Genomic DNA, 25369 nt, shown 5'->3' on the forward strand with positions numbered 1-25369 from the left:
GTGAGCATGCTAACATGCTAAACTAAGATTATGAACTTGGTAAACTTATTGTGTTAGTTAGCATTTAGCTCAAATGCTAAGTGTAGTAAGTGAGTCTAGCTTAGTGTAGCCCCACAGAGCCTCCAGCATGACTGAGGATGCTTCCTGTCTACACTTTTGTTTTTTAGTTTATTATAGCTTTAATAGACCTACATGGAGTTTTAAGAGAAAAAACAAACTATGGAAATTCTCATCTGTATACACTGTACAGTATTTTCACAGTATTTTGTCATTTAAATATCAGTTAAATCATAGTAATGTTAAATAACTGACATTTTGAAATAATACCTATTGACAAAATATCACTTATTTACAACTACACGCACTGCTAGTATCTTTCTTAGATTCATTATGAGATTATCTCTTATTTATTGATATAATATTATTATTTTTTCAGTTAATAGCCATGATTTTTTTTCTCTTTTTTTTTTTTTTTGAAAGATGTAACTTTACAGTCAGTAACCAATAATACAACTTGGTGCTATAATATAATATAGCACCCGAAAGAATAAAAAAACTGATACATTTAGCTACCATTTCACATAGTTTATCAAATAAGAAGGATTTGTCTGATAAATGATGATTTATTAAAACTGAGAGGTAGAATTCATGACAAATTAGGAGAATCCAAAAAGAATTTGGATTTTTCTAAAGTTAAATAAAATTAGGGTAGATTTGATCAAAATAAATCGTGTCAGAGTGTCGTTGTTTTGTAAATACACGGCTGTTTCTTTGGCCCACTGTCGTATTTTTGCTTTCTAATTTTGTTGATGTATGATTTTCACTCCCCTGATGTGTGCGCGGATGAGCTGCACTGTACTCCGCACTGCTCCCTCCCCCCCTCCCGTCTCTGAGCATGGTATGATCCTCCGCTTAAGCAGCGTCTCCGTCTGAAGGGCTAATTTATATCTGGTCAGAAAGTATCACAGGAAGTCCTGCTGTTCTCTGCCTCTCTGGTACCTGAAAGCGGATCTGAAAGAGCGCAAAGCTGGACCCGTACATAATGACCATGTACAAGGGGAAGCGTCGCAACCATCGATGTAAGTTTACACAGCATCATTAACCGAGGACAGTGTCTTTATGCTGATGTGGCCCGATGTAAGTTGCAAATACTGAGTCGTGCTTCATGCGTGCCAAAATGCATCCGGATGTGTCTTTAAACCGGGTGCAGGCCTGTGTAAGTTCTTATGATTTGCATGCAATATATTTTATTTATTTATTTTAGGCAGCCACAGTTCAAGGGTATCAAAGTTAAATCCAAACCAACCGCTGTATGCCGGGCTTGCTTAAACGCTTACGCCTGTAATGTTGTATTGTCTTTTTAATCTGTTAATGCTTAACTTCCCCGACTAGTAGGAAGTCAAGTCACCTGCTGCACGCTGGCTGGTTAGTGTCCGCATCGAGCCAACACTTGCACCTGCTCTGTTAGTCTGCTCTCATATATTCATTCTGCTGAAGTTAGCACGCATTATCATAAAATGTGTCAACTCATCAAGGTTCAAGAGGCGGATGTTAATAATGCAGACAGTCATTTCAGGTTCAGTTCACATTTATCTTGCTATTACATTATTACATTATCCTGAGAAATGAACATTTCAGTGAACAGCAGTTGGGCTCCCAAAGTGTTACTTCATGTGAAACCCTTCATACATAACCTACACATACATATTCATCTGTGATTTGCACTCAGTTCGGAGTCTGTTTGACTCTGTGCTGATGTACAGTATGAGATCTAAGAGATCAAATATTTGGATAATAATAAAGTAAATCTCCCATTAATCCTTCATGCAAAAAATGTCAGCCAGTCAAGCTGATTGTGAGGATTTGCTTCTTTTGTTTGTCTTATGTGATTCTAAACTGACTGTCTTTGGATTACACGTTTGGAGCATTTTTGCTGATATGTTATAGATGAAATGGTGACGTCATTAATCAATTCATTGAGATCAGCTATAGAATAATCAGGTGATTGGTTGAAAATGAAAATAATTGTTAGATGCAGCTTTATGGTTGGTATTATACGGCCTGGAGAATCTTATCTAGAGCTGCTTGGGCCAGTGCATTGCCTGATATTTAAAGGATATGGATATTGTGGTCCAGTAATTAACAGTTAATTAACTTGTTATCTGCAAATATTTTAAAGTCAGGCACATACACGGCTTCCCTGCTTGTAGGTTTTACATTTGCAGAGCGCTGGTTGGAAAGGACAACCTGATTTTCTTCTCCTTAACAGAGGAAATACAAAATTATAGTGTGCACTGCATATGCCACAAATAGATTGCTCTGCAAAACTTTCTGGATGTACAGTCAGTATATAGACAAGGTGGGAGGAAACCCAAATTGGGAAGGCATACACAAGAGATTCAGTGTCAAGAGACAGAGCGAGCGAAGAAATCCACGAGCTCCTTCGCCCAAACAGCAGGGAGAGGGCGAATCTGCACGTAGGCTCAAATTGGTGAAGATGTTGAGCTTGTTTAAGAGGCTGTTCTGGACATCTTCTGTCAGGTGTTAGGCTGGAAAGACAGCAGGAGACTGCAGGTCCAAACTACTTGTGTAAGAAATGGAACAAACTCACTGGTTCTTGACATGTGCTCAGGATGCAACGTTTCTGTGTGGTGCAGTGAAGCCTGATGTATGACGGACAGTAAACCTGTTAATATTGTTAAAGTGCGTTATTACCGGCTTTATTGTGTAGCGTAGGGCCGGACAACATGGAAAAAATCTCATATCATAATAATTTAAACCAAATGCCTTCTATATTACAGCAATATTGTTGGGCTGACTATTGGTGCTTTTACAAAACACTAATACAATGACATTTTGATTTGGATATAATGACCAAGAAAAATAACACTTAGGCAACAATATCTCGTCTCCTAGCACAGTATTGATATAATATCAATACATTGCACAGCCCTCGTGAACTGATATGTTTCTAGATTAAGTAAACTACAGTTATTGGTGTTGTGTCAGGTGAAATAAATACCCCTTAGTCAACAGCTAGCTTTAGTTTCCCATTATGTGTGAAAATGTGGCAAATTTGAAAAATTAGGGGATATGACCTCAAATCATTACCATAAGCTTCACGAGGCAACAGTGTGGAGCACTTGTGGCTGGAAGGCATAGCATATGATGTATAGAGGTGATTTATTATTTACTTCTTGGCACAGGCTGCTTTTATTTTGAAATGTGCTAGACAGCAGTGCTGCATAGCCATGATAAAAATGTAACACATGAAAAGCTTTTACAAATACCTACTGTTTGTTAAATAGAAAGTGAAGATATCGCTAATATTGTTATAAATGTGCTGTGGAAAACCCATCCCTGCTCAGTTATACTCATCGAGGGGGAAAATTTATCTTGGTGCTTTGTTCTTTATCAAAAGGTGAACTCTTGCCTGTGAGCATGTTTATGCTGTTGCCTTTTGTGATTAATTTAATTAGGAAAAGAAAAGCTCTCGGCCTCTTTCCTTGTGAGTCTGAACGTGAGCGCGAGTATGAGTTGAAGTCCATAAATATTTAAGATTTTGCAGCTCTGGAATCTTTGGAGATCAAGTGGGGTTGCAGCCCTCTGCACCATTGGGATTTGTTTTCTCTGCATGTCTGTGTGCGAGTCTGCGTACAATATGTCGTTCTTCGGGCAAAGGAAGACTTTGAAGCCTGATACGCGCTAATGAAAACTGATCTTAGGAAAGAACTCCTTGTAGACGCAAGCTCTTTAGACATTTATTTTTTTTTTTTTTGCACATTGGCCTAAGCTCTCCTTGTTTAAGTTGCAGTTTCTCTTGCAATTGAAGTCTGCAGCACATGACAAATGAACGCGTGTGTTTCTGTGCTGCAGATGTTAGTTTGTGTGTGCTGCGCTGCTGATGGAAGAACAAAGAGGTGGATGCAAGAGGCAGGCTGTTAAATCTCCTGTCAGACGTCCTCCGTGTATCTCAAGCCATGTGTCAAGGGCAGTTGTGGTTGTGTGTGCGAGTGTGAAGATCTTGTGTATACATGAGTGTTTTTTTTTTTGTTTTTTTTCCTGCCTTCCAGACTAGAATCTCTTTTCAGCTTAGCTTTATTTGGCTCGAAATTTCAGTTTGTATGTCCATGGGTAGGAATACAAATCGTGCGTAACGCAATCCATGTCTGCTGCTCTCCTTCTCTTGAATAAATCACAAGCAATTACAGAAAATAATCCGTTCCAGATACTTTAGTTGCTACCTAGGAAGCAGTTGCTACAGTTTCAAAAATTCACCAGCTGTGCCTGCACACTTTTTTCCTTGCCTTGTCCAAGCAACCGCATCACACTCTAGTCTTTCCTGAAAATGTGATTTTTATATGCCAGTAAGGACATAATGAGAGTCCTCTATCGATGATGAAATAATATGACAGAGTTGTCACAAGATGTCGCTCCCCCCGGAGTCCTCGTCTCTCCCACCAGCAGCTCCACTCGCGTTTAGTGAAGGCTGTTTGGACCGTCGCCAGGAGAAGTGCCAATCCGTGTGAGATAAAGGCAAGCATTCAGTGACACACACACACGCAAAAATACCACAGAATAGTCAGAGCAACATGCTTTGGTGACTTGCATGTATCAATATTAGATCTATACGGTGCACAGTGGGCAGATGTGACTGCAGCAGCGTACCACTGTATGTACATAAGAACATCTCAGTCTGTCTGTCTTCCCATCACAGCGTTCATTATGGATGTGTGACTTGGTATCTGAAAGGAGAGTACAAAATGACATTATTTTCATGCATGTAGGCCAGCAGTATGCAAGTGAAACTTCCTTCAATCTGTGATTCTCTTTATTTTCTGTTTTAAATGAAATATAAATGTATAAGTGGGAATTATGAAGCAGAATGATCCATATCAGAACGACTCAAAGATTTCTCTTGTAGGTTCAACTCTGAACAGCCAAAACGAGCCTGTTTTTAGAAGTGAGCAAAGTCCTAACCTAATTATCAGTGGCTGTCATGATTTTTTTTTCTCTCAGAGCAAACACTCATTCTTATGTTTCTGTAAGTGCGCGCTGTTTGTTTTCATGCCTCGCTTCCCAACGCTAAGCCTCCTCGCCGTGGCGTGTTCATCCGTCCAGCCGTCTGAATCGTCTGCATTTTGGAGTGCATCATTGTGGACTCGAGTGAGACAGCTCGCTGGGTTTTACAGGTCACACAGTGGGATGTGATCTCAAACCGATGCCATGCTTTTATCTGTTCTGCTGGTGCCTGAAGGGGCCGGGGATTATGAGCTGATCTCCTCAGACCTTGGTCCATGCGGCCTCAGACAGGCACTGAGGCAGGGCAGCCAAGTGAAAGTCACACTGGATTGTTTACAGAGGGAGAGATGCTGCAGTTTTGTAATGGGATGTTCACTGAGATGTTGTAGTCACATATAATAACATGGTTTAGTTCAGTTTTTTTGGTTTAGTGAGCTCTGTATTATAGAGCAGAGGGATGGAAGGTGGATGTGATTTTTGAGGCACTGGTTTGTTTGCTAAGCCAGAGAAGGGGGTGAGTTTGTAAGATTCCAAAAACATAGAAGAAGAACTGAAACTTACTTATTTATTACACTTACTATAAATATTTTGTTGAGAATTTTGCAGCCACAAGTTTGATAAGTGATTAATCATTTTGTCATTTCTCAAGCAAAATATAGTCACTGGTTCTGAATATGTCAAATGTGAGGATTTGTTTTGGTACAACTTTTAGTGCTGATCAAGAATGAAAATCTTGAAACTGTGCTGATTGTGCAGATATAGATTATATGAGTCTGGACAAACATGATGATGATGATGATGATGACAAACTGCTGAATAAATTTACTTCTGAACTTAAGAATAGTGAAGCTGCTTGAAAGAATCCTACACAGCCACAACTGGAATCTAATTCTACAAATAGTCTAATACTAATTATATTAGCGTAGCCTAATCCTCATCCTTAATCTGCAAATGTTGATTTAAAATTTGAATTTCAGTATTATGAACCAAGCTTTGAAGCTTTGAACTATTTGAAACAGCTCCCCCTAGAGGCCTGGAGGACTTCTGTGACTGGATATGCGTTGTTTTTGCCTTCTTGTTTGGGGACTGTCTTTGTAGTGTATTTGAAATAAATATATTTGTTGTGGCTTTCTGTGGCATGCTTTTTTTTATTTGCAGCACATTTCCATCATTTTGGATTTTTGCATTTGTCTTTAAATTGGCATCATTTCTGAAACTGCTGCACGTTTGGTAGTCAACAGAGCGAAGCCAACTACATTCTCTGCATTTAGGAAAGCAATCCACTGTGAAATAACCATTGCAAATTTTAGATTCTGCATACGTCCTTGTTTTGTTAGGAAATGAAAAAATTATATTTGGATCTCAACAAAAATGCACCAGGGTGTTGAAGCTTGTGTCACCTTGAAAAATGTGAAGCTTCAGGACCAATATGATGGCAGGAATGAATGGCTTAGAATCTTAATCTTGTACTTGTCTGTCTACTTATTCTCACTCACGCATTTTTTAGTGTAAATCATTCTTCCCAAAACCAACTGTCAAAGTAATAACAGCAATATCATGTTAGAGTAGGTGTGAAGATTAATAGAATCCACACATCACAGTATATGTAATATAGGGTTACAACAATTATCATTTTTGAATGAATTGTGGACTATTCTGCTGTTTAATCAGTTAATGCCTTTTATAATTTCCCAGAATCCAGTGTGACATCTTCAAATTGCTTGTTTTAGCTGACCAACAGCCCCAAACTGAAACATATTTAGAAGACTGACCTCAAATCATATCATCATATTGCCATTTTGAGGCAGAAGCATACAGTGTGTAAACATTGTATTTCCACCCAGTAAAATGTAGAGAGCTGCCTCACCTCTCTTTGAATAGCCCAGTTGGATGTTTGATCTTCAAAAGTTCCAAGAACAGCACCTTTGATATGCAGATAGCCCCCGTGTCTCCTCGCCACTCGTTTCCCACGTAATTAAACAACAGCCGTCCATAGCGTTAGCCAGCTGCAACTCTCCCATTGTTGAGAGGTTTCAGTACACAAGCTGTTTTTCCTTGGTAAACTTTATTTTCTTTGCTTTATGACCTTCATTGAGGGACTCCCTAGAGACAAATAAATAAGACCAAGGCTAATATCTTAGCGTGAAATGTGAGGTTTAATTCAGGTTGGCGCGGGAAGATAAAAATAACAGTGAAAATCTACTCTGAATGGCATATTTGGTTGTAATTCAGAGATTTTGGGGAAATGTGTCAGTTTAAGTTGCCAGTCTTTGCCTGCATTACCTGCCTTTATCAGTGCTCAGAGCAGCAGAGATGAAAGGCATGTCTGGAGTTTTATGATACCCACACCAGCCAGGGCCAGGTCATGATGTGCAGCCTTTGGTATTGGATGTGACAATTCCTTCATCTCAGACTTCCTGCCTTTCCTCCCAAACTGGTCCAGACTCACAATTCCCTACCTGTCCCTTCTGCACATCCGTCACCTGCTTGATTCAGCTGCTTCACCACGTCCTTGTCTCTTTGCTTACATCTCTCCCACTGAGGAACAATTTGCATGATTAGTTACTTTGTTCAATTAATTAAGACATTGGGGAGAGGGTTGGTTTCACAGTTTTTCCAACCAGGAGGAGATGATCGGCTGCTTGCTCTGTGTTCTGCACTCTTATTCTCTCTCTTCCTCTGTCTCTGCCTTTTTATGTTTATCACATCAAATAGACAGTTGGTGAGAAGAGAGAGGGGAGAATGAAGAGAAATAACACACAGAGGGAAACAGTGACAAATGTGTTGTAGAGCCATCAGCTCTGGTCTGTGGGGAATTTTTCTCTGTGTTTTTTGAATAGAAAAGAGCATATTTCTCATTCCTTCAAGGTCCTTGCTGATACGTCTGAAGGGAGTTTATTGCAGTCAATCACCTGGTTGCTGTGCTGCAAGTCTGTGATATGACTCAAAAGGCGACACCAAAGCTTTTTAGGTAATCAGGAGGAAGAAAGACTTTTCTGCACCTTGATTTTGACAGGGTGTTCCAGGTTAGCAAGACTGCCATATAAATTAAATATCGCAGGTTTAATCCCTTTGACATAGCTGCATGACTAAGCTTTAAGTGAAATTTTGGTTCCAAACTGTTCTTTTAATTGAATCATTAACATTTCTGTACATGGAAACATGAAGGACCTTGGAATGATGCAACTTTGTATCAGATGAATCATGCTTTTCCCTCGGTTTGGCCTGGTGGACGACTCTAAACACTACCGGTATGTTTGTTTCATGGCTGCTTCATGGTAGCCCCTAGCTACAAATTCACAGTGAAAATAAAAATCTTAGCATCAGCTTTTAGAATAAACAGCGATGGTTTACAAAACTGATTATGAACACTTTTTTATCCGCTTATTTTGAATAAATTGAATGTGAATGTGTAGACATTCATGATTCCCAGAGGATGAATCCTACTGACTTTGCTGTTCTCCTGACTCTTCATCCAGCACCACCAGGTGGCCAAATTTATTCCACTTTGAAATATCTCAACACCAACTGATGGATTTACATAATTTTTAGTGCACATCTTTCATTGAAAATAGGAACAAATGATCAACATTCCCATCTGTATTTTGTTGTTGGGTGCTAACACAAAATATACCTGCTAAACATTAGCATATTGGTACTGTCACTGCAAGCATGTTAGGACACTGAGGTTTGAAAAGACAGAGGAAAGACCATCGCTGCTCGTTTATTTTCAGTCTCTTTGTCGGGTTCTGGGCATATTTAAGGTGATAACTGGCTCACATCAGTTGTTGTTTTATCAATTATAGCTTGCGCTGCACCACAGCAGGATGTCCAAACAGGTCATTTGCTGGGCCAGAATTCATCAAAATCAGCTGTGTTTTTGTTGCTGCGTGGAACTGCTGACATATAAACAAGGGAGTTAGTGATGCAAATTACCGCTGGTGTGTGTTTCAGGCACAGTGGGTGTAATTCCAGACAAGGACATCAGTCACTTTAAGTGGGTTTTGGTCTAAGAAGCATGCACCAATGATGTAAATGGTATTGATGCTGTATTTATTAATGTTTAAAGTTTGAATGATGGACACGGCTTGGCATATGTTTAGACAACAGTCTTTATCACCACCTTTGAAAGACAAGCCTGTGGAAAATGAGCTATCAAAAGCCGCATGATTGAACTGTCATTATTCCAATAGCAAAGAGTTGTCGCTAATGAGAACAGCACATTGCAGAAAAAAATATATATTTTCAGGAATCTGCCATTCTTTACATGTTCCAGCAATCTCCCCACACTAATACAAGGAAGGTTTTTGTCTCACATGACACAATCTATCCATCTCAGCCTCTCGCTGATCTTGTGGTGACCCCTGCTACCCTAGTAGCTCACTTCTGGAGCCTTGGGCTATTAGCTGTTTCCCTCCTCTGTTTTAGAAGGTAGAAACAGAGAGAGAAAGATTACAGTCTGTTTTGTTGTGGCTTCAGCAGAACTAGCAGGTTTTGTTCCTGCCCCAGTAGTTTATTCCTGTTCCTTCTAGGAATATGAGGGGGGTCCTCCTGTTCCCTGCATCCTCACAGGAATCACCCTCTCCTTGGGCCCTGTTGATTTTCACAGGAATTCATCCCAGTGGTTCCCTTGGAATATTTTGCCATATGGCTTAGTTTCCAGCCTTGATTTATTCACAGCTTCTTCTGTTGCGCTGCCATTATTCATCCCTTGCTAATGAAAGGAGGGGAGAAATAAGACTTGCCGAGCTTTCGTTGGCGGCACAGGTGTCAAACAGAAAGGGCCTCACAGGTGATGCTTGGCACTGAAATGGCTCATAATGAGCTTCCTCGGCATACACAGAGACACTTGAGGAATCATGGGATGTGACAAAGAGTGATGGATTGCGAGGTGAGGTTCGATATTGTCTTGTGGGAGTGCATGGGCAGGCGAAGGGAAGGTGGGGGGAATGAAGGTAGAGAGAGAAATGTTGAGGGATAGGGTGAGACCGAGGGCAGAACAGGAACCATGAGCATAAGTAGTATGAGGGAGACAGAGGTGTAAGGCAACAAATGAGACCAATAAAATACATGGGCAGGTTCCTTCAGGGAGTCACGGATCTTTTCTTTCTTGACAGAGGAGCACAGGTCCGTCCTCGGTGATTACTTATGCTCTGCGCCTCTGTCTTTCCACTGCAATTTACCTCCAGAACCTTTTCCCCCACCTATCCCTCAGCCAATAGCAGTGGTACCTTAAATATTTATACATAGCTGGGTTGTGTTTGTTTCAGTATCTCTACACAGACATCGTTCCTTTTCTGAGAGATAGAAAACAGGAGTCAAATCTCAAACGTGTCTATAAATAATTTCGGGGCTGCTAAATTCAAATTGCATCATGTGTACCCGTGCACAGCTGCAAGGTCGAGGCCTTTTGTTTTGTTCACTGCCCAGACAGAACAGTTCAACAGACTTTAAAAAAAAGAAAAGCCTCTTTGAGCAATGCCCTCACCCCGATCTGACTTAACTGTGGATTGAGAAAAAAATATATATATATTATGTAAAGTGGAATGTTTTGGTACCTGACCCAGCATACATCTCAGCCATACCAAACTTTCTCTGCAGTGCTGCACAGATAGAAAGTGTCTTGCTAAAAGCTGCGTCAGAGATGATCCCTAACGGCATGTTTTGCATTTAGGTTGCTTTAAGGCTCTTTTCACACAAACAGAAGTGAGAGTAGAGTGAAAACATGCCAGTGTGTGTACTACACAGCTCATTGAAAGTAAAGTTCAACAATTGGTGGTGGGAGGGGGTAACTTTTGGCTTCAACAGCTTTTACAAAGCCAAAAAAAAGTATCCAGGCTAACAGCCTGCATAGATAAATTGGTTAAGTTACTTATCTTTTTAAATTGATATTGTTGACAGACAAACATAACCTCCATATAGGCAGTACACACAGATTTTTTTACACTATTGAATACCTTTGATTTTGGACTGTTGATCAAACAAAACAAGCAATTTGAACATGTGATGTTGAAGTGTTTTTGTATTCTTTTTATTTATTTATTTATTTTGGACACCAAAATCCACCATCATTGAAAAAGTAATCATTTCCTGTATGGAATAAAATACGGTACTAACTTTCAGGACCAAGGAGAGGAGGTACTATTACACACAGCAAAGCGTTGATCAAGTTTTTTAACTGGATTTATTTAATCATTTTTTGCTGTTTTGCCATGCAGAAAGTGTGGTATTGATTGCTCCACTCTTGAACCAGAACAGTCTGAATCAAAGCTCTCCTCTCATGGATGCAATACTTGCCAGGTTTAGCTTGAATGACAAAATCACAAGGATTTAGCTTAACAGAGTTCTGCACATGAGCCATATAGTAAGACTGAGGTCACAGAGAAGATGGGGCTTTTAGTTTGCTTGAGGTTTTGGATGCCAGTTTTCATTAAGTGTGACAGTTGTGGGCCCATTAAAGGTTTGGTCCTCACATATCTTCAACTAAACCTCCAGATTAATGAGCAAAATCATAATTATCTCCTAAATCAGTTCCATGGTCAGTCGCAACATGCTCCATTAAGTCTGCAGACTCACACCCATACACACTCGTTCGCTCATTTGGTCACGCAGCTCTGTATAAAAAGTCTGTGTTTAGCATGTCTAAGTAGGTAGTATACAAACAAACCAGGGTTTAATCCTATTTCTTGTGAGAGCATCCACTGGGAGAAGGAGGCAAGAGTTTGCCAGAAGCTTATTTTCATCCCAATGCAATTCCACTCCCAAGGATTGGGGTGCTTCCACTTGTTTGGTGTTTAAATTATTTAAGCAAATGTGTATTGCTGGAGGGGACAAAATGATAATGAGAACACGGCCGTCTGTAAAAAAAAAACAAAAAAAAAAAAACATTTTGAGCCTTTTACAGTTTATCTATGAGTGTACCTATGATACACTTACCCAAAGCTCACAACACAGATGAGGTTTAGTATCTCAAGGACACCTTGTTGATTGGTGTATTCTTCTAATTCTTACATTTATCTGAAAGAGATTAAATCGAACACAGCTGGACTTGGTTGTATGTCTTTGAAGATGTTTCGCCTTCATCAGTTCATGCTCATCAAGGCTAGACTCGGCTAGTCTAGTCTTGATGAGCATGAACTGATGAAGCCTCTTGGATGAGAGGCGAAATGTCTTCAAAGACATGTAACAAAGTCCAGTTGTGTTCGATTCAGTCGCTTTGAGATAACTATAACCTGGATAAATGAAAATATCCACAGACACTCTTAGACTTATCGTGCAAGTTATGAAATGGCTCATATGTCTACCTGTATTTAAAAGCAAGCAGATGCTTGCATAAGGTTGTGCGGTATCGACGACAATATAAAAGACGGTGAGAGCATAATGCTGCATCTGGTTCGAGTGTGCTAGAAGGATTTAAATTTTTTATCATTTCGTGCCTGGGGCAATCCATATTCTTCACAATCTTCTGTGTTGTGTATTCATCTTTTTTGAGAATAGTGTTGCTCAAACCTGACCTGGCACAAGAAGACTACTTTTTGTACTATAGGTGTTATTCTTATGCACCATTCTCTGCTTCACTTCAGGGATATCATGTCTGCATTCATAAAGTTTGTGGACTGTTGTCATCACCTTTTGAGTGTTTTGCTTTGAACCAAGTGCGTATTTTGACCTACTGGCTCTCTTCCCAGAAGCCACTCAGATTGTGCACAAAAATGAGGACCGTGAAACACCCCTGGCAATGCACAGATAGCAGTTTGAAAAATTCTTCATCACTGTGACCGGCTTGGTCACAAAACTGTACACCTGATGGTAACATTTTTTTCCCACAAATGGCAAAAAAACAGCTATAAATCAAAGTGCCCGTCCAAAAACACCCAGCTTTTGATAGAGTTTTTCTTCAGATGCTTTTCTTTCTTCTTCATTGTTTTATGTTTTCAAGGATCCTCTCCTGCGTAGCAACAAGAATTTCATTTTTGTAATCTTTCCTGTGCACAGGAGTGAAGTCTCAGGTCTTGCCTTGGAAAATTGGCTGTCACAATACATGTGTCTCTTATTTAAATGTGGCATTAAAAGTTCAGTTTTACAGCTGAAATAGTGCAGAGCCTCCAGAGAGCTTGAAGTGAAATTTTACCCTCTTTGTTATGAAGTGGTACTTTCATGCTCCCTTGTGTTCAGTGCCCTGTGTGAGGATTACTGAAGAAAGGAAGTTGTGTCTCTTTCACTGACACAGTTCTCAACTTTTAAATTAGGTTCACCTTTAACATTGGAAACCCTGGTGTTGATGGGCATTGAATGAAATCACATGATCCCCTTCCTGCTGTAGGGTAATATCCAGTAGAGAATATTTATGACTTAATAACACTTGTATGTGCCTCATCAGTATCACTTTGATAAGCAGTGTAGAAACTTTTAATAGTTTACAACACTATAATTTAGCTGTGCATAAGGATATTTTGACATTTATGTCAACACTTTTCCCCGTGAAAAAACTATAACTGGTGTGTTGATTTTGGTAATAAAGATTTCACATTCATATAGAAAACTAAACTATGAATGCCACTTATGTTCACGGCTGTGAAATGTTATATTGTGTGGAAGCAAAAAAGGGTCTGTTTGAGTGGGTACTCATGTAAAATGTTTGGGAAAGATTCGTGTGATTTGATTGATTCGAACTATTTCAAGACACATTCGCAACAGCAGGTACAATCAGCGCCTTCAACAAACAAGTGCTCAATGACGAAACTGAGGTAACTCACCTACGAAGCCTCGTGGTAATCCACTGATTGATTACAATGAGACAAAAACAGTCTTGTCCAGACAATTCCATCCACCAAAATATTTAGTCCAAAACACCTTATTACATCAGTATTTATCTAGATGAATATAGTAAAAAGCCTAAACATACCCTCAGAAAACCTAAATGTATTTTTTTCGGTGTTGTTGAACTTGGACAAAGAAAAACTTAATGCTGTGGTCGCAATATGTTTTCCTGCTATGCGTCTGTTTGCAAAACAAATATTCAGTCATAAATAACACCATCATAAATCCATATGTTCAGACATCTGATAGTTATTGCCAGTTGCAATCACAGTGATTCTGATTGTTGGGGGGAAAACGTCAGAGTGTTACATTTCAGAAGAGACCAAAAACCATGCATGCACTCCAAACGGTTTGGATGCTTTGAATGAACATTTTAGGCTAATTTTACGGGAATGGTAAAAGGGTTTATGTGACATGAATCCCCTGAAATGAAATGTCAAGTAGCCTTACAGTAGAACTATATCTATATATCTAATTGGAAAGCCTCACAATTCAATTTGTAAAAGTCAAATGATTATGGCCTGTCTTTGCTTCCATAACATTATAATAAATACATATATAATAAAGGTTGCTCCACAAGTTTTTACAAGTTCATTCATGAACATACATACTGTGTCATAACCTTTTATTGTATTAATTGTTAATGTGCAGCTTGTGGATGCCATGGGGTTAATACAGCTAAATCTTCATTTCTACAGGATTTATGTAAAGAATGTTCATTATAGTGCCATAATGACTGACAAGAGATTTGTCTGTGTTTGTGTATGTGTTTTTGCAGACATAAACATGGCCGGCGAGCCCAAGCCTTACAGGCCCAAAGCAGGCTCCAAACGGCCGCTCTCAGCTGTTTACAGGTAAGATTCGCCCTCCTCACAACATGCTGCTTATCATGCAAAGGTGCAGCTTTTCTGCCCAAATATTAACTGTCTTTCACATCCTGCTGCTCTGGCTGATTCAAACGTATGATATGTTATGTTAATTTTTTTCCACTTTTAATTTTAATGCTGAGATTTTAACGCTGTCCACACTCCCCAGCCATGACTAGTTTTTTTTTTTTTTGGCAGGGGCCCGTAAAGCTCAAAGGAGATGTTGTATAAGCTTCATTAAGCATGAGCCTGATTTTCTGCCCCGCACACATCTACTGGTCACAAACAGATCAAAGAAGTGCATGTTTACTGCAGTATAATGTGACAGAAAAACAGACATGTTTTGGGGGGTTTTTGATTCACTGGGACACTTTTTCGGGTGTGTGTGCTAGGATAGTTTTTCTGTTGGCAACGCTTAAATTCTTGCTAATTCACTCCTTTCTGAGTTGTTGGTTTGTTGCATTGCATTTCTTATTTTACTAATTTATTAGTTTGTGTGTTGTGTCTTAATAAAAACATTAATTTGCATTATATAACTGCAGCTGAAAACCGCCACGATGTAATATGGTAATTAGTGAACAGGAACAGGAGAGGCAAAAACCAACACTACACTACTCAAAATTGAAATAGTAATACATTAATCCTAATTAAAATTCCTGTGAGAACAGCAGCATTTCAAAATAGTTCTTTCTCCGCTCTTCTTCTCTCCATTTTATTTCTTGTTCTGAATTCTAATTTAGTCACCATCTTGAGCATGTACTTTACATTGATTTTTCTCTCCAGGGTCTAAGAAAAGATTTTTCTTTCATTCTCTGACTGTATCTCACTTGTGAAACTTTTTTTTTCCCATCTTTGGTCTTAGTATGCCAGCTTGGCTTAGGCTTGCTGCTTAACCCTCAGTGAGCTTGGGCACAAACCACAGCATGTCCATTTGAATCAAAACAGCCCAGTTTGATCTGCTTACTTCTGACAGATCCAAAATGGCTCCTCTAAATACAACCCGTCCCTTTCTTTATCTCTTTCTTCCCATCCCTGTGCCCCCTCCTCCCCCTTCTGTCCCTCTGTTTGTCTCTGTTATAGTGGTTATGAATTTGATTACGAGTACTACAGGGATGATTTCTACAGCAGGTATGTATTTTTTTTACATTACGTTATCAAATTTGGGATTTAACAAAGAAGCAGTTTTCCATTTGTTAAGCCCCATCCACCATAGTTACCGTTACTACACCTATCAAGCTTTCCTTTTATTATAATGGTGGAAGATTTAACACATAAAATTCCTACTGTTTTGCTGAACAACATGCAGAAGGTAAAAATAAACAGGCTTTTCCTATCTAATGGGCAACTGGAATGGCAACAGATTTTATCAGCTGTAGATAGCTAACGTTTACTTGCTCACTGAGTTGCTTGAAAATAGTTGGGGGGAATCCCAAAATCCAGCCGGGGTCCCTGAGGTAACACCAGAGGCTTGGGAGAAATTACTGAAAAGGACACACCAGAAGCTACCAACTACCAAGTCATGTGAACCACCGGGAAGTGCAAGGAAATGTGACTCACTTTTAGTGCCCATGGTAACCAGTTGGGGTGTTATGGTGTGGAGCCACAAGCAGCAGTCGTTTTGCCTTCTGTTCTATGTTCTGTGTGTGTGCCACAAGGGAATTTGGCAAGAAAACATGCTTACAGTATGACAGCTGTTTGTGAACATGTTCTTCCACATGTTTGTCAGTTTTGTCTAAACAGAGAGGGAGAGAGACAAGCAGACACACACACACAAACACACACAAACACACACACACACACAGGTTGCCTGCAGTAGAGAAGCCCCTCCTCGCACATTATCACACAAAGCGATGGACCATTTAACTTCATTTTTTGCAAAAAAAAATCAACACCCCACTTGTCCAGGGACGCATAAAAGGCTACGTGTTATAAATTCATGAGGATATTATAAATATCAGCTCTGTGTGTGATTAAAAAAAAAGAGCAGAGGAGCAGTAGAGCAGCACAGAGAAATACAGTAAGCTGCTTTTAATGTGACCAGCCAGGCTACTGCCTGTTCACCTGTTGCTGCGCTTCCACTTCCTGTGTTTCCCCAACGTAATACAGAAGTGTGACAAAACATGATTTGGTGAAAAGCCCAAGTCAAGAGACAGGATTATGTGCCAGAAAGGAAAGAGGAATGTTGACCACCAACAGACGACAACCAGAGCAGACAAAGCTGAGCGCTGTGGCATCAGTGCAGCAGGGTCAAGCACCCCACTGTTCCTCGTTTGTCCTCGGTGACTTCCCAGTGTCGCACAAGCTCCGGATGGCGTAACAGACAGCCTGTTTGGACATTTAGAGGAAGGATACGTGAGCTCTGTTGTTAAAAGGCTGGGCCATTTTTTTTAAACATGTCCTCTCAGAAAGACTTCCTCTCATAATATTGGATCAACATGAAGCCTCCACATTGGCTGTGCCATCTACAGTGTCAACACTAGTCCATCCCCAGGCACCTCAGGTCCTCCTGGGACAGAAATTCACTTTAGTTGTGAAAGGGAGAACGAGAATTGCTTGGTTGAGAATGCCTTTGGTGCCACAGGAAGCGGCAGCCAACAGGTGCCCCTGCAAGTTATCACAAGTGAAAAATGTAATGTCATCCTACAAAAAGCAGATGAAAGAAAGAGGGGAAAAGCGCTGGGATAGTTGAAGTCTAATGTCTGACATGTCAAAATGGCTGATCAGAGCACGCATGCAGCTCGAACATGCTGATGAAGGGAACATGTTTTTTTTCTCTCTCTCTCTCTCATTTATCTGCCGTTGATCAGAGCACTTATCTGTGGAGACATTTTCTAAATGTCAAGCTTGTTGAGTTGAGAGCCACGAAAGACATCCACAGACGGAGAACAGTCAATGCTGACACCTTCGTTTGACATTTCATCTTCTTCACTTTAAGAACATAAATGAAGGGATTATTTGCATGCATCTAGTGGCAATAGCCGTTGAATAAAGACGGATCTTTTGTTTCATGTGTGCCTTTTGAGACAAATCCAAAGAGATCCATAGAAATGTCTTGAAATACAACAGATAGACAGATGGTGAATTCAACGGATAAAGAGTCAGGAGTGAAGTGTGATATTATTATTTGTCGTTTCTCAAGGCTTTTTGACTATCACGGCAGAGTGGCCCCCCCACCCAGAGCTGTGATCCCCCTCAAACGCTCCAGGGTGCTCGCTCCTTCCTCCCGCCGTGGGAAGACCTCCTTCCCCGTCAAAACATCCTCCTCTTCCTCCTCTTCCTCCTCCAGACCTCCCACATCATCTTCCTCCTCCGGGCTCAAACGTACGTACAATAAGGTGCTTTTTTGTCTTGTGTTTACACTGAACTAGTCAGATTTTTGCTTTATTTAATTTTTATTTTTCAAAAGAACACCAAAAGAAGCCTAATTACCCTAATGGCATTCTGTCCTTTTAAAAAGAAAAAGAAAAAAAAACAAAAACAAAGGCTTAATGCAAATCTCCAGAACCACGGCTCTGGGAGAGAAAGCGGTGGCGTGATTCAGCTCCGCTACTTACGCCGCGCCACTACAAAAAGCTATTTAAATCACTCCAGCAGCTCCGAACGAGCCACGGTGCAATGTGAAGCAGAACACTAAATCGCAAACACAAATATAATCAAAGCTTTTTGCGAGCAGCACCCATTCAGCAAACAGTGCTATTGCTGTCACCCAGGATCTGTCTGGATCTCATTTAGTCCTCTGATTAACTGCTCATGCATTAAAACATCCTAAATGTAATTAATGTGAGATTGGGGCCATCTCTATGGAGCTGTGGTCAGCTGTGTTTTCCTGAGCGTAAGTCTCTGTGCGTAGCCTGTGTAATTGGCTGCAGTGTTTGTTTCATTGTTGCCTGTCAAGGCCAGTGTTATCAGCGTGAGCAGCTTGGTAAGGTCTGTCAGGAGGGCCCAGTTGCAGTTGATATTATAGAAAAAAAAAAAGCCCATCTCCCATCCTCTTTTTGGACAGAGTCAATGAATTCTCTCCCCTGTCTAAGCAGTGCTGCTGTATGTTTGGGAGACTAATTTGCCCCTGCCAGTGCTGTGAAAAATCACAGTTTGTATTGACTTTGGCCTAGATAGATTGGACACTAAAATAAGGTTAGCTTGTCCAAACAGCGGGGTGGGTTAGGGTGGGCACTTTGAAACGCTTGGGCTGCACGAGCAATAATTCACTTGAGGGCTGGTAAGCAAACAGCCGTCAGATGACCGGACAGGATAAATTTGTGTTTTCCACATTAAACCCTCTTTGATGCACAATGTAGACTGGCAGTTTTTGAAGATAGAATTCGGCTTTTTTTTTTTTTGCCTTTTTTTGTCTGCTAAGGAAGGACTGTGAATGATGAATGACATTTTAAGGTGCTGTCTGTTTGTAAAGTCGCACGCTGCATTGAGGATGAAACACAATCACATTAAATACTGCATTTGATCCCTTTCTTAAGAGCTACAGTTTGAATGTACTGTGAATGGTATGATTAGTATTTTTTTGTGTGTTTTGTTGTCACGTCTCAGAATGTTCTTCTGTTGTTCAACTGTCAAGGTATCAAATAAATGAAAAATTAATATATATATATATATATATAATACCCTCTAACACCCATCCTGTTTTTTACAAGCCCAAAAATGACATATTCAAAGTAATACTAAAAGGTGCAATGATCAGTCTTCTTGGTCATCTGAAACTGAATGTGATTGGGTTTTTGGAAATTGATTGGACAATTCAAGACATTTGAAATTTATCACCATGGGCACTTGGAACATGTTATGGACATTTTTTTCAAAAAAGACACATAATATCAATAATAATCTAAATAATTTTGTTAATGAAATATTCTTAGCGAAATCCCTGTACACAGGCACAAAAATTATAAATATTAAAGGTTTCTTTATACCTTTTGTTACGTTTTGCAAGCACGCAACTTACAAATTAAACATATTTATGTCGTGGTGATATGAGGATCTTAAAATGATAGAATCGTGAAGCATTGTGGTTTCAAATAATGTAAAGTTAGACAAAAGGATGGCACAAGCATGCCTTTCTGAATCATGTAACAAACCCCTCTAATTGCTCGTATTCAGGCTGCTGCTGCTGATCTGGTAACTTTTCAGCATCTATTTAGAGTCTGAGTTACAGCTGCATCACCAGCCCCAAAACTCTTTGTCCGGGTTCATTTTCATAAACCAGTGATTCAAGTGATTCTCACTGTCCTCAAGAGAAAGTTTTGGCAGTCCTCGAGCCTGAACTTTTCCATTACTCATTCCTCAATTCTTTCCTAATGCTTGTTAAATAACAATGACTTTTTTTCCTCCCATTTTCCTTTAACCTGAGCTATTTAAAGATGAACCCTTCGATGAAAATGAATGATGAATGTTGGATTAGGATGTGTATCTTTTCTCTCTCTGCGGCTTATAGGACTGATAGCTCAAAACACGGGAAAAAAGGCCTGCAGGCGCTGATAAATTAGAAACTGTTCCACACTTTCTTATCATCAAAGCTGCCCAGAGTGAGCTCAGATAATATTGGAATAAGGCAGTGAGTGTATATGTGTGTGTGCATCCATGTACACATTGTACACATGGAAGCAGGTGATACTAAGGAGGAGATAGAGACACTTCAGTGTGTTCCACTGTCGAGATATTATTGTATATCCCCTTTTTCCTCTCCTGTCTGCCCCTCCAGAAAGGTCAATTTTCTGCTTCTCTGGAGCTTTCGGGCTGATGGCTGCTTTACAAAATAACATGAGACTGATCCTTGTGTATTTCGCACACATATTACCTATGTATTGCCTTCACTGGAGCATTATTTTCCCCTCTTCCCTCTCTTCCTCACGCACACATTAATCATCCCGCTCCGTTCTGAAAATGCTTCGACAATGCATGCAGTATGCATTGGATCCTACCTGGGCTCCATGTGTTATTTATCAGCATGAATTCTAGTGAAAGATTAAAATGTCCTTTTATGAAATCTAGTTCAGGGCAAGTTAATATGTGAGAATATTTTATCACTCGCTGACATCTTCTCTAACAATTTATGTTTATCCCTCCACGGACTGGCATCAACTGTGGCCCGAGGCATTTCGTTCCCGGGTTGTCCATCCATCCCATTTTTCTGAAGGTGATATCTCTGCAACCCCTGGAGCGAATATCATTACATGTGGAACAAACGTCCACTTGGACTCAGTCATGAAACTGATTAGAATTTGATGATCAAAGATCAAGGTCACTGCGCCCTCACAAGACGCATTTTTCGTCTTAAGAATTCAGATGTTACTTATGAAAATTTCACACAAATGTTTAGATTTTTTTGTGCTCTATGTGTCAGAGATGTGTGTGAAGCATCCACGTTTTAGAATTTGTAGCTTCTTTGCAGCAAAGAACCGTATTTGATGCATTGTAGCTCACCACAAGCTCGTTGGTTTTGCTGATGCTGAGCTTCAGGTGACTGTCATTGCTCCATGTTTTGAAACTGTCTTTCAGTGTTCTGTACTCTTCTGTGAAAACAACTTGTTTCTTATTAGAAATTACTGACTGGAATCATATATGTCAGTATATGTCACTTATTTCCTTTTATCAAACTTCTGCAAAGTATTCACTGCATATATTATGTAATCATAGAATCACGGATGCAAAACTGCACCCTGGCTGCTTTGCGGGGGCATACAACCGTGAGGCGGTAATTCTAGTTTATTCATGTTTTTACGCTCATACAAACATAAAAGCGCACAGACATATGCAGGGCTCTGCATTGTGATGTGATGTGGGTGTAAATATAAATCAAATAAACTTAAAAAAAGCTGCATGCAGACATGATACAAGACAAGTAATGTTTTGATTCTGTGCTTGTCTCCTGCCTCTGATTTTCCGGATGGAGCTTTACAGAAACTCGTGGGTTTGTTTACCGAGTGCTCATCCATCCTCTTTCCAGCCCTGACAGAATCTGATAGGTGTCAAAGAGAATTTTATGTTTTCTCCTCAACTTCTGGTATCTGTTTTTTCCTTCCTCTCAAAAGATGACACATTTCAGCTGCTGAGGTTTTAGGGATGAGATTATCTTATTACTCTATGGTCTAAATTCTTTAATCTGCTCAGTTCAAACTGCTAAGGAGTATACCCTCAATTCAGCAACCGTGAGACGGACCAGATTGAATTAATGTTGATGTGATGCACACATTTTTATTATTATTTTCAGCACGTTATGACATATCAAGGGTAAGACTCAAACTTTGACATGATACCGTTACGCTTCATTTACCCAAAGCTCGGATATGCATTGTAAGACCCAAAGCAAAACAGGAAGGGGGGAGCAATTATTCATAAGGCAGTAAACAGGAGATGTGGGATGGCAAATTGTGCACCCTGTTTCTCTTGCAGTACCGTCAGTGAGGCAATGAGCAGGTAAATTAACTTTGAGTGTATGACATGCAAAAATGCAACTGAAACACATTAACTCACGTTTGTGTTTAAATCTGGATGAACAGACATAAGTGCTGTTTTGCATTATGTTACAATCCATGTCACTTATTATTCATGTTTCGGCTGGAAAATGACCTTCAGCAAGGTTTGTGAAAGCAAATTTATGTGGATGTATCAAACAGTAAACAAGCTACTTCTCCTCTGAGATTCGCTCGTTTGTTTGTCTGACTGAACTCCATGTGTCACATTGAATTTGTGGTTTGGATTTCAGTTGTGTTGAGACAGTTTGGTGAGGCTTTATTTTATGAGTCCCATCATTTTTTAATAATTTCTTTGAAAGAAATATGCAGTGTTATAATACAGCGATCATACTCTGGGGAAAAATGTTATTTGTGCCCAGCTTATAAGCGTAAAGGTTAAAACAAAAATAATGTACAAACTGAAGTCCATATTTTTTTGTATTTATGAGCCAAATTTTCATGCAGTCACGCAGTACTGCACTTTCCCTCAGTATAATTTTTGTTATATCTTCAGTTGACTCGCTGTGCACTAAAAGACTATTCTAGTTAATCAAGAAATGGAAGATTTGCAGTTTCAAAATGTCGAATTTAATAATATATCTTCAAAGAATCCTTGAGATTTTCGGTCCCGGCAGATTTGGTGACACTCATGTGTGCTGGATACTGGTTAGTCCTTGAGCAAGTGGTGAATCAGCAACAGCATGGACACAGATAAATTCCATTTCCTGCGACTGCTTCAAAATAAACGCACTCCGTGTTGCGCCTATTGACAGAAAAAATTGTATTACAGAAGAATTTTACCACTGGAAAGAACAACTGAGCTGCCTATGCTGTAGAAAGATGCGAGCATATCTGAAATTGTTGGTATGTGACCAGAGAAAATGGAGAGCTGCGTCGCTACCTTTTGCTCAAAAGGAGATAAGTTTAACATTCTTCATGTACATGTGCTACCCACATTGTATTGATACAAAGCTGATTGAAACAGTAACTTTATGGCTGTAGTGGAATGAACTGCAAACAGAACTACATACTGCATCATTTCTTGTGAATCCCCAAATTTGCAACCTACATGGCAATAGCAGACTCACTCGCCGCTGACAGTAAAAACGTCTATACAGACAAAGTAATGGCATAAGTAGCTTCAAATATATGACTTGATTTTATGAAAATGTTAAAGAGTACAATTTTAAGATACAAAGCATTTACCTAGTATGCACTCAAGTAAGCATATTATCCTCAAGTATAAACAAGCTCCATGCTTTATAAGATCACTTAATGCCAACTGAAAGATAGCATACAGTTTGTTCAGATATTGGCATTATCGAGCAAAACTTGAGAAGCTCTGCACAGCATGGTGGGCGTAAGCCGTGCGCTAATCTTCAGAGTGAACGCAGCAGGTCCACAGTTTCAGATGGGTAACTTTGCAGTTGGCCAGATTGTGATGTTCTTCCCTGAGGAAAATGTGACTCACAGTGATTATATGATATCCAAAACTAAAAACTAAGAGTATTAACAGATGACAGCATGCAGTCGCTGACAAACTGTATGAAGCAGCATCATTAAAGCAAGATGAAAAGAGGACAAAATAAACTTAAGTAGCTATAAATGAATCTGTGTCTGTGCCTCAGCAGTGAAGACGGACCAGCTCCAGACTATCAAACGGGAGCTGACTCAGATCAAGATGAAGATCGACTCTTTGCTGGGACGCCTGGAGAAGATCGAGAAGCAGCAGAGAGCCGATTCTGGTGAGGAGCAGAGAAAAGGATAAGAGCTGGCCAGGGGAGAAAGGGAACAGGAAGAGGACACCAACCGCTGAGGAAGGGAAATTAAGAGCTCAAGCAGGCCATAAGTCTTAGTGACATTGCAGGAGATAAGAGCAGTAGAGCTCTCCATCATAACAGCGGACAGGTGTCAACGCCATGCTGACTCAGTTTATATGGAAGGTCTTTATAGGTGCCTTGTATTATCGGAGAGTCTCAGTGTGCAGATGACAGTGAAGGTCATTCAGATTTTATGCCATGTTGTGCCCAGTGATTCACCAGGCATGTTTAGTATGTTTATCACCATGAAAATTTTGGTCGTCCTCCAGGCAAGCTGTTGTGTAATTTGTTTGAAGTGAAAATGAAACCTAAACCAGATACTTGAGCTAACAAAGAAAAATTGAAGGTTTTCTGGTTGGAAGGAGATAAGTTGTTAATATGTGACAGCTAGCAGAAACGGGTCAAAGTGTAAAGGCTAAAATTTGCTAGTTGATATTTATGATTAAAAAATGTAGTTGCGCTGGGCGTCTAAATAACCTCAAATCTTCATTGCTTGGTGTTTAGTCCAGCATCAGTTTTGAATCTAACTTGGGATTGTGCTCCTCAGGGCTTTAACAGATTTTGCAGTCAGTTAGGGGGAAAAATAGGCTGGTTAAATTTGATATTTTTTCTTAGGTTCAGTTACACCTGTATTCACAGGTGATTCACCCGGGTTGCTGTAGAAACCTTTTACACATGCCAGAAAGTTGCTGGTGAAAGTGAAAATGAACATGTGTGAAATTAAATGAATGTAAAACAAATTTTTTTGGTAGTCTTGTATCAAGTAGAACATTGGCTTAATAGCCAAAAATGCCAAACTGCTCCTGCTCCCTGATTTTTTTTTTTTTTTTAGAATTTACAGACAAATTATTAAGGCCTTTCGTTTACGACCCATGTGTTCAGACAGATTGTGAGGAAGATCTTTGCATGAGGCTGCAAGCTTTACGAAAGAGAGAGACCAGAAGAAAATAAAAAAAATAAATAACTGGAGTTTCTGCTGACCTATTATCAGACACAAAGATACTGTCAGTGACTCACCTCCTATCTAGTTTATAACCCTTAGCAACAGCAACATGTAGCTTACACGGCTAAATCAGCACACAAGCAACTGCAGTCTTTTGTTTGTGTCTACGCTCACTTGATTCTGTCTTACTTGGGTGAAGTGCAAAGCTGATAGATCCTTTAGGGTTCAGTTATGTTTGTAAAGCATAAAGGAAATGCATTGGTTAAAATGGGAGTGGATGTCACTTGGGCACTTGTTGAGGTCAAACCACTTGTATGCATTTGAGTATGTGGAGCAGCACAGCCTCTAGGAATCTCTAGTGAGGGCAACAGAAAAAGAAAGGAAACCAAAGGAAATAGTGACTCTGAATTGAATTTTTATGCCCTCCTTTCT

General features: G+C 39.8%; 1 protein-coding gene across 4 annotated transcripts in view; it reads left to right on the forward strand.

Annotated features, from left to right (window-relative positions):
• LOC124049566 (RNA-binding Raly-like protein) overlaps window positions 1–25369 on the forward strand; it is an 85764-nt gene that overhangs the window by 55062 nt on the left and 5333 nt on the right. For 2 of the 4 annotated variants that reach the window (XR_006841431.1, XM_046371355.1), the window contains exons 3-6: window positions 14621–14696; window positions 15789–15836; window positions 17848–18029; window positions 23806–23919. Coding sequence is in view for 2 of the 4 variants with exons in the window: in XM_046371355.1 (XP_046227311.1) it covers window positions 14621–14696; window positions 15789–15836; window positions 17848–18029; window positions 23806–23919 (420 nt within the window). In the remaining 2 variants the exon portion in view is untranslated. Of the gene's footprint in view, window positions 1–14620; window positions 14697–15788; window positions 15837–17847; window positions 18030–23802; window positions 23920–25369 lie in introns of all 4 variants that reach the window. The other 2 variants (XR_006841430.1, XM_046371354.1) reach the window with 1 other exon arrangement.

The sequence above is a fragment of the Scatophagus argus genome, chromosome 18 (genome assembly GCF_020382885.2).
Source record: "Scatophagus argus isolate fScaArg1 chromosome 18, fScaArg1.pri, whole genome shotgun sequence".
NCBI classification, from domain to species: domain Eukaryota; kingdom Metazoa; phylum Chordata; class Actinopteri; family Scatophagidae; genus Scatophagus; species Scatophagus argus.